At 40.2% G+C, this 17,150-nt stretch overlaps 1 protein-coding gene across 1 annotated transcript in view; it reads left to right on the top strand.

Annotated features, from left to right (window-relative positions):
• Positions 1–17,150, top strand: part of LOC104951146 (talin-1-like) — a 39,807-nt gene that overhangs the window by 7,052 nt on the left and 15,605 nt on the right. Inside the window, exons 4-16 of the mRNA XM_010777783.1 lie at positions 4,510–4,676; positions 5,076–5,204; positions 5,766–5,879; positions 6,390–6,503; positions 6,807–6,941; positions 7,814–7,942; positions 8,056–8,101; positions 10,554–10,651; positions 11,748–11,877; positions 13,382–13,534; positions 15,519–15,661; positions 15,745–15,872; positions 15,966–16,027. Coding sequence (XP_010776085.1) covers positions 4,510–4,676; positions 5,076–5,204; positions 5,766–5,879; positions 6,390–6,503; positions 6,807–6,941; positions 7,814–7,942; positions 8,056–8,101; positions 10,554–10,651; positions 11,748–11,877; positions 13,382–13,534; positions 15,519–15,661; positions 15,745–15,872; positions 15,966–16,027 — 1,548 coding nt within the window. The remainder of the gene's footprint in view (positions 1–4,509; positions 4,677–5,075; positions 5,205–5,765; positions 5,880–6,389; positions 6,504–6,806; positions 6,942–7,813; positions 7,943–8,055; positions 8,102–10,553; positions 10,652–11,747; positions 11,878–13,381; positions 13,535–15,518; positions 15,662–15,744; positions 15,873–15,965; positions 16,028–17,150) is intronic.

Genomic DNA, 17,150 nt, shown 5'->3' with positions numbered 1-17,150 from the left:
AAAAACACAGCTCAGCTCACACACCATAAAACAAAGTAGAAGTACAAACTATTTAAACGCAATAGAAGCAACAATCTACTAGATCAGTGATTCTCAAATGGGGGTACGCGGACCCCTAGGGGTACGTTGGGGTACTGCAGGGGGTACGTGCGATTAAAAGAAAAAAGAAAAAAAAGGTTAACAAAAAAAATACCATGCATGATTACAAAAATAATCTTAGTACAAAAAGTTAAATNGGCCGTTACACAGAGAAGACCTGTCTATGCTGCCCCGGAACGCCTCGTTGGAGATTTCTCTTTTTCCATTGTTTACTTCCTGGGCATAGTGACGTATTTCGGATATAGTGACGTAACGTAACGGCACCGCGGAACTCAGCCTGGGCACACACACAAACTCCCAGCCCGGCTGCGGGTGTGTGTGTGCCCAGGCTGGGTTTCGCGGTGTCTCGCTGTCTCGCAGACGGCCACTGGGCTCACAGGGAGGGGGGGGGCAGGAGCTCCAACAAGCCGTTAAGGACAGAGAGTGAATACAAATACTTTACAGAGATGCTGTATGAGAAACCAATGTGAGTTTGGAAAATTGCACAATATACATTTATTCTAGTAGACCTCAAAAATGGAATTATGATCAGTAGAAACGGCCATGACATGGGACCTTTAAGGTAAAATGGCTTGATCATGTGACCCAGAGAGCTGCTTCTGAAATAGCTCATGTAATAAAGACATAACTCTGCACGCACGCCAGCTGATATATCTGTTGAAGGAGAGCTATTCTCAGCTTACAGCGGCATTTTTAACTGCAGCTCTTCTGCAGAGCCTGTAATCATGGAGACAAAAGGTAGCAAGGCCACAATCCCTCCTGCATTCCCCTGCATGCACCTACAGCTGCTGTGTTCTCCTTCTCCATGTAAACTTACTCACAACAAGTTGCATTGCATTTTAGTATCTTTGACACTTTCCGGACAATAGAGAACTTGTTAAAGTTGAGAGATAAAGTCCATTTACTGTACAATATTTATATATGAAGAGAAGCTCCAGACTAATATACGAGTGCTTATTGACAATAACCTGAGACCTAGGAAAAGCAAGTAGTTTTTCTTCTGTAGAAAGGGTTTCATACATCTCAATAAACAGGAGAAGTCTGTCTGTATTTATTTATGTCCTTCAAGTTTTCAGAAGCCGTTCATCTGATGGACTTCAAACCAGGTGCATTGCTGAGGACCAGGAAGTTCAGTATTGAGTTGTTTCAATGAGCAGTTCTTAACAAAAGCAATCAGACTAACAGGTGCAGCCTTAATACAAAGAAAACTCAAGGAGAGCAATTAATCTAATGCAACAATCTGCAAAACAAGCAACAAGGAGGCTTGGAGGGTTAGGGTTGGGTTTTGCTTGAAAGAAACTAGGTCTTACAAAGTGTTGTCCGGCGTTGTCACAAAACTCAAGTGTTTAAAGTTGCCACACTGGAAGGTGGGGTGAAAGGGCAGCTCAGATAAGAGTGGTGCAGGGATGATGTTTTTTTGTAGGCGGGCCCTGAAGTAAAAGTCGCAAGGGCTCCATGACACCACAAACAATGTCTTTTTTTTTAACATTTCTGCAAACTGTATTGCATAGAATCTGGTAAAGAGGCCCTACTTTGCTTTTGGGGTTTTCCCTTTCCTGTAGTGCGTTGTAAAGATTGTTGTGCCTGTCAATGGTTTGCAAATGCTAACGTCACATGTCGCAGTAGAGACACAACATACATTGGGGTATTATGTTATACAATAAAACGTAAAAATCTCGTGAACCACAGATCCTATTTCAGGCATCTAACAAACACGCAATTAAAATCTTGTTGACTTTAAGATAAGCAAACTGAAATAGCTAGAATGCTAAGTCATTTACGAGTTTTAGCACTCATTCCTGCACCACTCTATAGAGAATTTGTTTAAAAATGTAGATATTGATGCACATTTTTCAGAGAGTCCCATCAGAGAGACCCCAGGGGTGCACACATGAAAAGTGTGGTGTGTTAAGGAGAAGGTTTCTGAAGCATTTCGACCATACGACAAGCAGCAATAATGAAGTTTACTGGCGCCTTGAAATGTTTTAAATGTGAAGAACTCAACTGTTGTTAGAATTTATAAAAAATGGGGACATGGCAGAAGCTATGGAAGCTTAAAGTGAAAGGACTAAACTACTGTGAGGAAATGTTGAATATGGTTAATCTATTTGGAGAATTGTAAGCTGTACTCTGCACTGTTTGTGGATATGCTTTTATTGTATGTATGTTGAATTTGTTAATTAACTTGTACTTTAAACTGATTTCTAGTAACTGCACACTTTTGATTTATTTATTTTTGCATTATTTTGTAATCTGCCATATGTCTAATGTTGGGGAATGTTCGGTTGTGTTTGTGTAATGTGAACAAATGTTGGGAACTCACGCTGGCCGAGCTGCGCCTCAGGAACTCTCTCCCTGATGATGCGGCAGGCGTCGTACACCATGGTGGAGGGCTCAAACTGCATGGTCTTCACCACGTTCCCCACACCGATCTTTAGGGACAGGGCCACCATGATTGCTGCTCTGCACCTCCACCCAACTCACACCTGCAGGAGGACAAACACGGAGAAGGTCAACACACACTGTCTGTTTTTAAATCACTTCTGAAAACCAGCCTGTTCTCCTTAGCGTATATTGACATCTAGTACAGTGCTTCTCAAACTTTTTTCAGTAATGTACCCCCTTTGAAACATTTTTCAGCCAAGTACCCCCTGACCGAGATTTTTGATTAGAAAAAAGCCTATATAAATTAGGGATGCCAGAAACTGACCATGATCAAATTCGAAAATCGGACAGCCCTGGCGAATATTAATCGATTATTCGCCGCTGCATATTTTGGTTGAAACTAAACCAGGAAAAAAAAGAAAAACCTAAATTATAATAAAAAAATATATAAATAAAATCGAATTTTAAAAAATAATTTTCGGTTATGGAGACTGTAACGAAAAATCGAATAATCGCTGGCATCCCTAATTTAAATAATTACAATATAGTGATGTTCCATCAGTGTGGGATGTATTAACTCCTTCATGCATGAGTTTTCCAAGGAGTTTTTCAATTGAAGTAATATATGTTTAACAAACAAATAAACAAAATTATATATTATGAAAAACTATAAAATACAATACACAAATTTTACATGTTTATATGAGGAGCCCCTTAGTGGTTCTAGGAATATTTTATATAAAATTGTGTTTTCTATTTAACTTTTGTACTAAGATTATTTTTGTAATCATGCATGGTATTTTTTTTGTTAANTATATATATTAAATATTCATATAAGTATTTTTATCTAGTCTTAAAGTTACAACCGGCCCTCTGAGTGATTTCATCTCGGGCCACATTAGCATTATGGTTGCACTCAGAGGGCCGGTTGTAACTTTAAGACTAGATAAAAATACTTATATGAATATTTAATATATATAAAATAATGTATTATATTACATTATTGCCTCTGCATTGGATTATTATGGGATAGAGTAATAACTTCATAATTAACTATGTCTGAAAGCTATGTCTAGGGCAAATAATTGCAAGTCTCTTCAGTGAGCATGTCACAAAATGATTTAAAAAGAAAAGCCAAATTCTGGAGAAAAATTTTAAAAAAATATATAAAGTGACATTTTGGGAAAAAAAGTTAAATTTTGAAGTAAGAAAAAGTTAAATTTTGAAGAAAAAAGGCAAATTCTGAGAAAAAAGGCATATTTGAGATGCATTGTGGGACATGGGCACCGTGCTTCTGTCAATTGGCATGTAACCGTATAATAAACATACAATATTCTTTCCAAGCTCTTGTGGGGCCACATGAAATGAAGTCACGGGCCGTATTTGGCCCCCAGGCCTTGAGTTTGACACCCCTGTAGAGGATGAGATATATTGAGAAAATCAAATATGAAGAATTATTTGTAACCATGTATATCAATATTGCAACAATATTTAAGGGTTGACTCTTGATGCCTTCATAAAATATTAACAAAAAGAGATTGATTAAAGAGAGATTTATTGTGGATAAAAAATCATCAGTGATGTGGAAGTGATAACTTTGCGGGTAAAGTCAATCTGGTAAGTTAAAGATATTAACCACATTTCTGTAATGCAGGAAAAGACACCTATGAAGCATAACAATATTAATACATACAAAATCAAACACGTTACTTAGCCTCATATCAAGATTCCAATATAATAACGATATATTTTTCAGCCCTACATGTCCATTTTGCTGATTGATGAGATAATTTCTCTTTGACAAAACCTACTTCTATTCAATTGTATTGTATTTACTTGCACAATTTGTTCTGTTTTTATCTGTTTTATTGTGTTGCTCTGTTGGAGGAGCCTGTGACCTAAGATTTTCATCGACATAACTACACTGTAGCTATGTACGAATGACAATAAAAAGCCTTGAACCTTGAACCTTTCTACCCTCTTCCCCTCTTCCCCTCTTCCCCTCTTCCCCTCTCCTGTAACTAGGTGAGATGGTCCGTCAGGCCCGTATCCTCGCCCAGGCCACCTCCGATCTGGTCAACGCCATCAAGATGGACGCCGAGGGAGAGACCGACCTGGAGAACTCACGCAAGCTTCTGTCCGCCGCCAAGCTGCTGGCTGATGCCACCGCCAAGATGGTGGAGGCTGCGAAGGTCTGCCTTTTCTCTTTCATCCGGTCTGCGTTCAACACCATGAACAAACCTCTTAATTTGAATGAGTCTGTTCTTTTTTTTTTTTTTTATTGAACTGTTTATTTTACAAATCAAGACATACGCTGACATAGGACTTTTCCATTCAAATGACAAATAATAATATGGTAAAACAAAATATGAAATAAAATAAAGTAAAGTAAAACATTTACAAGTTAAAATAAAAAAGATAATTATAAAAAAATTAATTAATAATAGTAAAGTAAATAAAAGCATTTTACACGAGGAGTGACATCTTTAGCAGAGCAGGATCGGTTACACGGTTACACGGGGACATTGTCCATAATGTTCTTTTGAATTTAGTGTTATTTTAATAATGTGTAATGATGTGTTTCTCCCCAGGGTGCAGCAGCGAACCCCGACAGTGAGGAGCAGCAGCAGAAGCTTCGAGAGGCAGCTGAAGGTCTGCGTATGGCCACCAACGCTGCCGCACAGAACGCTATCAAGAAACGCCTGGTCAACAAGCTCGAGGTAGAACAGAAGGAGAAAGAGCAAAGCCCAAACTGAGTGACATTTACCGTCCAGTTTTGCATATAACACAGATTTATTGGATTGACTGGAGGAAGATGGCTTAACAGGTCCTCAGCCGCTAGAATGAACAGGTTTTTAAACATTGTAGCTTCAATAGTGATGGATGGATTTGAATCCACCTCACAAATCCAATTTTCATTTTTAAAAAATTAAATCTCTCTATCATTCCCTAAAATAGATGCTCCCAGTATTTTCGTACATTTTTGTATCATAGGTTACACAGAAAATAAGAAATATTGTAATTGCTGTTCTACATTAATTAAGGAACAATCTTGTTTAAAAAACTTTTTTACTTAATTTTCTTGTTTTCTCAGTTCAATGGAACATGTTTAGACCTCTCCTGACTTGCTGACGTGAAGCTCATTCCCAGTATTAATGATATTAGCTGCCAATTTAGTGCCACCACTTATTTAACCACCTATACAACTTTAAATATGTTTGTTACAGTATATAGAGACACTGTTTTAATTCGGCTTATGTATGCTTTGTGTTTCCTTTCAGCATGCAGCCAAACAAGCAGCAGCAGCAGCCACTCAAACCATTGCTGCCGCCCAACACGCAGCCTCCTCCAGCAAGAACCATGCGGCGCAGCAGCAGCTGGTCCAGGCTTGCAAGGTAACATCTTCTCAATGTATACATCAGGTTTACAGACACAGTGGCTGAATCTCAAAGTTTCACCTATTTTTCTTAATTTGTACCCTTCTGTCTGTTCTCTCGGTTTCTGTTTTTTCCTCTCGCATCTTTGTTTGCACCATTTTAAGTCCAACACTTAATATATATGTACTACACTTTATTACAATATAATTATAATATACCATTCGGACCTCTCCCTTTCGGTTGCTGTTTTTGTCTCTAAAATGTGTAAATGTATCACTGGAGTCCCTCAGGGCTCTGTGCTGGGTCCCCTCCATTTTTCTCTGTATACCAATGCATCTTGCTCTGTTGAAAAACATGTTATTTAAAATGTTTTAGCTGTTTTGAAGCTAATGTACCCACATGTTTCTTGCTTTTCTGATTTTGTATCTTCATGGTTAGTTGCACTTTATCAGGCACTTTGTATAAAATCGTCAACTAAGTGAAATGTAATATAATGTGTTTGTTTGGTTTGTGTGTGTGTGTTATCAGATGGTGGCAGAGCAGATCCCTCAGCTGGTTCAGGGGGTCCGGGGCAGTCAGTCCCAGCCCGACAGCCCGAGTGCTCAACTGGCCCTCATCAGTGCCAGCCAGAACTTCCTGCAGGTGACTGACACACAAGCAGCTGATTTAACTCAGTGAACACGGGGAAAAAATGCTAGATTTCACAAATAAAGTACAACAGTCTATGGGAGAACAGCAACTGACATCTAACAGAACAGTTCAGTTATAGTGGTATAGCTGTGATACATGTAGCTACACACAGATGTGTCTTTAGAATCAGAGGGGCGCTCTGTGCGGCGCCTCTTCCAGGTTTTATGGTTATTTGGGTTATGTGATTGGTCCTTTTGTCCCTCCAGAACTCTTTTTTTGAAACATGCTAATAATTTGTGTCTCCCTCTCCACCAGCCTGGTGCTAGGATGGTGACAGCCTCCAAGGCCACAGTCCCCACCATCGGAGACCAGGCTTCCGCCATGCAGCTCAGCCAGTGTGCTAAGAACCTGGCCAGCGCTCTGGCTGAGCTCCGGACCACCTCACAGAAGGTACTGCATAACTTTAGTCCATTGTCTTAATCATGGGGACTCACCCCAACATTCACTAGCATGCTTTTAGATTTACACAATGACAAGTTGTATAAATTAATCTCAGTTCTAACTTCTACTACAAAACAAGTTCTTCAGGCCTCATTTAAATTGAATGTTGCACAAAACACAAAATATTCCTGATATGAATTGGTAGGCAGTGTTACTGTATGTGTGGCGGCTCAATCCCCAGTTACGTTTGAGTCGCCGAGAGGCTAAACTTGGCTATAAAGAAGAACTATGGACTTTCTATGGAAGAGACTGTCCATAGTGAAGCAACATAGTTTTTGGGATATTTAATAAACGAAATCATAACATAGTAACTATGGAAAAAATGGTCAACAGAAAAAATGACAGCACAAGCTCACCCTCTGTTATCCCCTCTCGACATGAAACAGGTGACTTAAATAGACGAACCACACCCATGTGACAATTACCGGAAGTGCTCAACAAACAAATAAAAGTGACGTAAACAAATAATAATAATAATACAAATAATGAACTTGGGCTAAGTAGCATTATGGCACCTACAGTATGTTTTAAGTAAAGGATGGGCCTCATGCAGGAACATCTTTGTATTATTATCCAAAACTCCAAGTCAGTTTTAGCAAGCGCTTCAATGGGAAAACGTTTCTCAGAAATGGCCCCTTGAAGCCTGAGTAAATGACACCTCTTCATATGGCATGGGATTTTATTTTTTAACAATTTTGAGCTTTTCTACAAAACAAGTTTTCTATATAAGAAGTTTTATCTCCTGTCAATTATTTTAAAGCCTGTCGCTCAGACAGACACCTCACTGATATGTGTGTGTTTGTGTGTTTTTGTGCATGCAGGCTCAGGAGGCGTGCGGTCCGTTGGAGATAGAAAACGCTCTGTCCACTGTACGAGGTCTGGAGAAGGAAATCCAGGAGGCCAAGGCTTCAGCTAAGGCGGGGATACTGAAACCACTGCCAGGAGAGACGGTGAGACACACACACACACACACACACACACACACACACACACACACACACACACACACACACTGATATTATGAACAGTATGGCTGACAGTGTGTGTCCTCTCTGTGTCTCAGCTGGAGAAGTCCTCTCAGGATCTGGGGAGCAGCACTAAGGCAGTNTGTGTGTGTGTGTGTGTGTGTGTGTGCGTGTGTGTGTGTGTGTGTGTGTGTGTGTGTGTGTGTGTGTGTGAGAGAGAGGAAGTCCACGGATTGGTCCAAACATAACGGCTCCGCGGACGTAACGTAACGGCTCCAAGGATCGGTCAATTTGGACCAATCTGCAGAGCCGTTACGTTACGCCACGATACCCAGGAAGTAAACAATGGAAAAAGAGAGATCTCCAACGAGGCGTTCTGGGGCAGCATAGACAGGTCTTCTCTGTGTTAGAGTTTTACTCGCTACAGGGTGTGCTTTGAGGGTTTGTGACTCTGCAGACCGTTTACATGCAGAAAAAGCTTCATAACACACAAGGGGACGGGTAATAACCGGAAAAGCATGACATGGGACCTTTAAAGAAACACAAAGAGGGAAAGCTAGTATCTCTGACTTTGCCTAAAACAGCTTTTTCTATTCTCCAGCAGATGAAACGATCCAGTTCTTACCAAGACAAGTGGTCACATTTTGAAGTGTAACCGGATATGTTATCCAGAGTCCCACTGACCTACTAAACATGGAAAGAGAATCAAAATCAAGATACTTTGTTCATTCCAGGGGGGAATTAGGTCTCCTGGCAGTTTCACCTCATTAGAATAACATAAATAAACGTTAATATAAACAAAAGTTGATGTCAATCAAAGTCCTTGTGGCCACAGGGACACAGGCTCATGATGAAGACATGATGAAGCGCTTGTTAGTTCGTCAAATACTCCCTTGTTTCCATAAATGAACAACAAACTAATTCCAGATATTCCCTCTGACTCCTTGCTATCGTTCTTAGCTTGTCCATTTCATTAGTCACTGATTTAAGAGCTTCTAGTATCTCTGTATTTCCATACCCAGCTCTCCTTCTTCTCTCTGGTTTAGGATAGCCGTTGTTCCTTCCAGCGTGCTAGCCGGTTTTATCGTGATCAGCAATGTCTGATGTAAACAAGGCCATAAACAAAGACCTCTCTAGACTTCAGAGAGGGCACAGCGTAATAAGTTACTATTAGGAGTTACTAAAAGAAGAATTAAATAAGCATGAACATTTTAAAATCTAGCAAGAGCAACTGCATCAGGCGCCGCATGTGTACTAGACCAGTGGTTCTCAAACTTTTTTCAATAATGTACCCCCTTTGAAAAAAAATTCAGCCAAGTACCCCCTGATCAGCGCAAACACTATTTGTTAGGGAAAAAGTGCCTGTATAAAGAGGAACAGTACAGCGCTGCACCATCAGTCTGATTTATTGAAACAACAACATTGTAACTGAGAAACACTTGAATGCTACATTTCAAATGTTTACAATCCATCACTAAATTCATTGCAAACCAATTTTAACATCATGCAATAAAACTGAGACGACATTAGTTGCATTGAACTGATCTGTTTAATAAGTTGTACTTACAGTGAGAAACATGGGCTTGTGCTTCACTGAGGACCTTTGTCATTCTGACAGGGAGGCTAAGTTATTACACTGCGTTTTGAAATATGTGTAACTATGTTGATATAAAACCCACACTGCTCAAACTTCGTTATGTTTACTAAAATTGGTATATTTATTTATTTATTTATTTAGGGGCGTGGGGAATGAAGAGAAAAAAAGATATGAGCATTTTATGAGCATTTTGACCCCTCATATAAACATATGCATAATGCTGCGATATACTTTGCGGCCACACGCCGTTGCCAAGCAACGCTTATTGTTTAGGTGTCCTTTGATAAGCAGGCAATCATATCATTAGCTAGAACTAGCTGGATCTGATAGATTTGGACATAGACGCAAGTGAAGTATAACCGGACGCGAGAGAGAGAGATCAGAGATCTGATCAGCTGCTGCTGTCGGAGAACACGCAGCTCTTCCGGATCAAAGCTCCCCCGCTGTGACGGACCGTTGAGTGGAGCAAAATACACTAAGAGTTAGACCTAACACACTTAGCTAGTTTATCTACTCTGGAACTAGCTAAAATAGTTATAGGCCTACATATATTTATTCTTTACTGTCGGGTCACTCATTACAGATTCAGCGAGCTGCACGAGCCTGACGGGCTGTTAGGAGAGGGAGAGGAAAAGAGAGCAACCCGTTTATTTTTCCCATTTTATTATCCAGAATGACTGTAAACCTTTGAAGAAAGTAGTTAATCTAGCCTACTATTATTAGTTTGTTTGAATCCATTAATTATGTTTTGTTTTTTTCATTAACATAAAATAAATCTAACGTACCCCCTACAGTACTCCAACGTACCCCTAGGGGTCCGCGTACCCCCATTTGAGAACCACTGTACTAGACAAGTGCACATATTTGAAAAGTGACATCCAACACAAGCACTTACAGTAAGACCATAATAGCTCAATAGTGGCTGAAAACCACCGTGTGCATGTATGCCAAGAAACACAGCTCCAGTGACTCACTGAGTATTTCTGTTTCCTCCTGCAGCCAATGACTACGGGCTGTTTCTGTCCGATGAAGACCCAAAGAAAGGCATCTGGCTGGAGGCGGGCAAGGCCCTGGACTACTACATGTTGAGGAACGGGGTGAGTCATCTTCACGCTCTCTGCACACCGCTTAATGCTTCAAATCATTTCAGCACTCCCCAGCCACCCACACATGTGCTCAGTGTCTGTTCACCAGCTGATCCCAACACCTCCAGGATGTGTGGACTCAACACAAAGGAATGCATTAAACTGTTTGCCATTGAACCAGAAGCTCCAGACGTAACATATGATGTCTGCAGTAGACTATGCACTATATTATTTAGACCCTCCAGAAAAACGCGGGCTAAAATCCTTGATTATCTGTTTTAATTGTTTTAATCGTTCTATGTCCTATATATATTCATCTTGCACTGTTGGAGGAACCTGCGACTTAAGTTTTTCATTGCCATATCTACACTGTAGCTAATGTGCACATGGCAATAAAGCCTTGAATCTTGAATCTATAACAGCTGAGGATCACAGATACTATAACTCACATTCATCTACTGATGTTCATGCTTAAACAACACCTACTATTATAAACACATCCACTGGCTGGAGTGGGTTTAAACTAATTAGCGTTAATTAGGCTAGTATTTGTTAGCATTGCTTTTGCTGGTTGCTGTGCCGCCATTAAAAGAGGCCCCTTAGGACAACAGAACAATGTGACTTTAGAAAAATAAGAAAGCAAGATATTTATGATAAAAAATGATTTTATTTATAGGGAAAACCAGCCTTTCATTAAGCATATTCAGGCAGTAGCTTATACACCAATAATGAAACACGTCAGCACATACTACAGTTAAAAAAGCAGGAATCAAATCAGAGCCAACAGAAAATGATAAATACATTTTTTTGCATCATAATTACATCCAATGACATGACTCCCAAAGCCTGGATGTGTCCCATGTAGTAAGATAAGATAAGATCTTTATTCTTCCCGAAGGAAATAGTTGTGCCAGAGTTACAAAAGACAATAAACACAGCAGCACAATAATAATAAAACTGTACACTAACAATGCAGTAAAAATAGCAATTCAATAACTACAGGAAACATAGATGGTCACATAATGAATGTAAATATTAACAGTATTTAGTATTTGGTATTCAGTAGCGCAAAAACCGTAACACTGCCTTGTTCCCTGTGTGTCTGCAGGACACTCTGGAGTACAAGAAGAAGCAGAGGCCTCTGAAGATCCGCATGCTGGACGGCACCGTGAAAACCGTCATGGTGGACGACTCCAAGATCGTCAGTGACATGCTGATGACCATCTGTGCCAGGATAGGTCAGCTCCGACACACACACACACTCACACATCAGATGGACTACTCTCTTTAAAAAAAAAAAAAAGTTGTATTCATCTATTCAATATCATACATGAACATCATACATTCTACATACAACAAAGTCCAGGGGCAGACTTAGAAAGCAACAAAACATTACATAAAGTAAATAAAGAAAAAAGGAAAGAAAAATACATTTTCATACTTCATATTAAATATGTTTGCCTTCTTATTCCTGATGTTTTTCATAGTGCTAATATATTGTTTAAATTCTTGATAGAAATGTACACAATTTGGTTTGGAGTCATTTCTTTTTATGGATATGAAATTTCCCTAAAAATACAATTAACAGGACAAAAAAGACTAAATCTGCGTCCATATTTAATAAATGATTTATTCATCTATTCAATATCATACATGAACATCATACATTCAACTTACAACAAAGTCCAGGGGCAGACATACAAAGCAACAAAACATTACATAAAGTAAATAAAGGAACATTAAAAAAGGAAAGAAGAATACGCTTCACGGCGTATACTGCCACCTGAAGTCCCCGGCCGGAAGTCCCCGGAGTTAGGGACTAGTGATGGGATTTATGGCTCTTTGAAGGGAGCTGGATCTTATGGCTCCGTTCCTTTGCGAGAGCCGTTCAAAAGAGACGTTTTTTTAAAGGGGGCGGGGTTAATAGGTTTATCTGCAAAATATACCTTTTTATAATTCAATCAAATGTAGCCCTGTTTTGACGAATGATTGATATGTGTACACATATATGACTTAAATTATTCAATACATAATTTGTACTAAAGTATTCAAAAGTAAAAATGTGGCCAATTGTTTTCATTGCATTTACAGACCCTTGTAATTCTCTGATTGTAGAACCACGCAAAAAAAAAAGCAGATGGCAACACCTATACAAACTGACAACAAATCTTTGCTGAGCCTAAAAATAATCTTAAATAAATAACATAATGAAAATAAATATATTGCAATGCTCAAAACAGCATCATCCAACAGTTTCTAATCCTTGGATATTACATGTCACTGCCTGCATGCACAGAGCACCCGTAGCGCAGAGATCATCATATCATTCTGTCTTGTGTTACGTAACAACAACAAAAACGTCTCGTTCGCAGGCGCGAGCCGGCTCCCGTCGTTCACTTAAAAGAGCCGGCTCCCGTCGTTCACTTACTGTAAAAGAGCCGGCTCTTAGAGAAAATCTGCATCCATCCAATCAGCCCTGAAGTACATAGCGATGTCTCTATCCTGGAGTTGAACCTTTTGTCCCGCCTTTCTTCTAATAGAACATTCTACATCATACCACAATATACGAAAAAACACGCATTCATAAAAATAAAAGGCCAATAGTTTCTTCTTGTAGATTACAAAATGTTCAGGAATATTCAGTAGCTGGACGACTCTCTGATCACATAATGTCACCGCTGATTGTAGGTGATATTGGTTTAATCCTTTGAAGGTAAATGCTGTATTGTGTTTGTGTGCCAGGTATTACAAACTACGATGAGTACTCACTGGTGCGAGACATCATGGAGGAGAAGAAGGAGGAGACCACAGGCACGCTGAAGAGAGACAAGACTCTGCTGAGAGATGAGAGGAAGATGGAGAAGCTGAAGCAGAAGCTCCACACAGACGATGAGTGTACGACACACACCAGATCCACATTTAGCATCATTAGCTCAATGCTGGTTAACCAACTGTGACCAGCATGACCGGGCTTTACTTGAAATTATCAATTCCTTTTTTATCTTGGATGATATAGCTTTTTTGTTTGTGAGGATGTAAAGATATACTGAATAACGAGTGGAACAAACACAGAGGCTCATGTAAACATTAATGGGTGAGGTTCAGAATAAGGAAGGCTAATATTTGACCAGCTATCACACTTGTTTTAAACGCCAAAGAAGACATTGAACAACTCTCTGCTCCTACTAATTATTAACATCAAAGTATACTTTAAGCACCAAAAGTAAAAGCACTCATTATGCAGAAGGGCAAAACTAAGCACCATATGTTTTAAAGGGGACCACCTATCATGCAAAATGCACTTTTTGATGTCTTTTATACATAAAGATGTGTCCCCGGTGTGTCAGGGAACACACGCAGCGTCAGAAAATAAAACCCTCTCTCTTTTCCTCCGTACCCAAATCTCTAAAAACGGGGGAACAACGGAGCTGATCCAGATTTGCGTCCGATATGACGTAATATCTGAAATGTGGACCCACGGCCCTATCAGAAACGTTGCTATCAGAAACAATGCCCGACTGTTTTGGACGTAATATGGTCGGTGTTTACATTAGCATCGCTAACACTCAGAGCTAACCTGTACTGGAGAGCATGGCCGTTTCTCAATCTGGAGGAAACTGGCTTCCAAGCCAATATTTCAAGGATCGAGTGCCCCCGAAGGACTGTTCCAATCTCCAGCATACTTGGAATTCCACCGAGGCCGCGTCCTTGTTTTGGAGGTAATTTCGAGGCTGCACATGGGTAGACTTCGCGTCCTTCAAATCCCCACAATGCTTTGAGCACGGACCAATTTCCCTAAATCTGTGGCGGAAAATTTAAGGCGGGGCCTCTCATATGACGCACACCTGCACACTTGCTAGCCTGTTCCACTCTTCGTTTTCCGAAATCCAGGAAGGATTCTTGCCTAGCTTCTGAAGGAAGTGACTCGGAAGACATGTGCTACCAAGCAAGCATCCTCGCGATTGAGAAACGGCCCATGTGTGTGAAGAAGCAGGAAATAAAAAGGAACTCACCTTGTGGTATAACCGGCAAGAGAGAAAGCCTTTGAGCTCCATACTGTTTCAGAAAGAATCCTTAATAGTCCATGATATGGCGTTTCATCACGGCAGCATTTAGTTTAGACAGTAGCTGCTTTTTTTTTAAAGCTTTATACCCCAAATCAGCACTTTAGAAACAGGAAGTGGAATAGAGGGATATGAGGCATGGCTAGAATGGGTGATCTGTTTGGTATTTTGAGCAAAACACTTCACAGACATGTTTTTTATATTTTTTTATATATCTGAGACCTATGCTATTGCCTAAAAATAGCATGATAGGTGACCTTTAAATGATAATGTTAAAATGATTTGTGTTTTAATGTGTTCATCACTTCAATGTTGCACTTAGTAAAAGTAAGGTTTATTTGAATTCATGTATACTTCTGGGTAATTTAACCAATAGTTATATATGATAATGTATTAGTAGATTTATTTGTTATGTTATTAACCTAAATCTGCAATGTAACTCGTAGCTAAGTCTGTAAATTAAATGCAGTGAAGTAAAAAGGACATTTGCTGACATAATGTAGTGGAGTCAAAGTATAAAGTGACATAAAATAAAGCACACAAACCTACATTACTTGAATGCATATACTCTGTTACATTCGACCACGGCTATAACCATTTTATAAAAACAACTATTTTAGTGTAACTTCTGCACGGAAACAGACTCACTTACATCATCATGAGCTAACGTTATTTCTAAAGTAGCATTAGATCAAGCAGAGCTGTATTGATTGGACATCATCAGTACTCTGCATGTTGTGTGTGGTGTAAATGCCCAATAGTCACGCATATTGAAGCCTTGACCCAGTGAGTTAATGTTTGACGTGTCTCCTCAGTGAACTGGTTGGACCACGGCCGGACGTTGAGGGAGCAGGGAGTGGAGGAGACGGAGATGTTGCTGCTGAGGAGGAAGTTCTTCTACTCGGACCAGAACGTGGACTCCAGAGACCCGGTCCAGCTCAACCTGCTTTACGTACAGGTACACCAACTACCCACAAAGTTTGGAAATCCTTCTATAGTGAGTCAGTTGTTCTCTTGATAATATTTTGTGTGTGTGGACAGGCCCGTGATGACATCCTGAACGGCTCTCATCCAGTCTCCTTCGATAAGGCCTGTGATTTCTGTGGCTATCAGTGTCAGATTCAGTTCGGAGACCACAAGGAGGACAAACACAAGCCTGGATTCTTAGAGTGAGAACCGCATTCATACTCACATATTCACAGGTTTTTCTTTTTAATACACTTGATATTCATTTGATTCTGGTTATACTTTTTACTCCACAGTTTAAAGGAGTTCATTCCCAAAGAGTACATCAAGAACAAAGGAGAGAAAAAGATCTTCCAGGTAAGATGGTCACTGCGTCTTCATCTGATTCTTCATCGATACTAGCCAGTGTTTCCCTTAGGATGGAGTCATAGCAGCGGTGCTAAGGCACGTGGGCCCAGCCTAATGTGAGCCCGGAGCGCGTGGAATCTTTTAGTGCGTGCGAAGTGCGCCCCGCCAACTTGTTTCTATGAGTCTGCCAGTACAAGAAAGGCTCTTGAGGCCTAGTACCAGGGCCGGTTCTAGATAATTTGTTGCCCTAGGCGAGATTTTAGGCGAGATTTTATATATAAAGATGAAATGAAAAATCTCTACAAAAGACAAATACACTACAAAAACAGAAACTTATTGACATAGGTCATATACGTCAAAATGGCTTCAAACGTATTCAGTATTTTATGAACATGTTTAACCTCACCTGAGCTGTGTATCTCTCTCAGTCTGACAGCAGAGGACTCTCCCTCCACCTTGTTGTTGAAACAGCTCCTTATGTCTTTTAGAGCAGCTAGCTAACCAGATGCTAACAACAAAAATACAAGTGCACGCTCTCTCTCTCTCTCTCTCTCTCTGTCTCTGTCTCTGTCTCTCTCTCTCTCTCTCTCTCTCTCTCTCTCTCTCTCGTCTCTGTCTCTCTCTCTCTCTCTCTCTCTCTCTCTCTCTCTCTCTCTCTCTCTCTCTCTCTCTCTCTCTCTCGTGCCATACATACATTCCACACACCCTCCCGAGCTTGAATGACACACAGAGACCAATCGAGGGCTTTGATTTATGATCGGTATGGAAGTGGCCATGTTGGCAGGCCACATCATGTAGACAGACAGTCACCCTGTGTGAGGCAAACGCACATTTGCGCAGCGTTGCGTTCACAATACATAATTTTAAAAAGATCGCCAGACCAGCAGGCCACTTAACAGGCCAGGCCATCGGGAAACCTCCCGGTCCTCCCGATGGCCAGTCCGGGCCTGCCTATTACTTACATACAGTGGCAATGTCTCAAGATTTAGCAAAATACACCTTTTTGAACATACAGTAAGACAAATACTACAAATCCACATAACAAACAATCAAAAAGGGTCAGCACTTATTATTATTTATAAATTAATATTATTTATTTTTTTGGGTACCTGGCTGGCGCCCCCTAGCAGCGG

The sequence above is a fragment of the Notothenia coriiceps genome, unplaced genomic scaffold, assembly GCF_000735185.1.
Source record: "Notothenia coriiceps isolate Sejong01 unplaced genomic scaffold, NC01 NC01_scaffold00000339, whole genome shotgun sequence".
NCBI classification, from domain to species: domain Eukaryota; kingdom Metazoa; phylum Chordata; class Actinopteri; order Perciformes; family Nototheniidae; genus Notothenia; species Notothenia coriiceps.
This window is presented reverse-complemented; position numbering and strand designations above follow the sequence as displayed.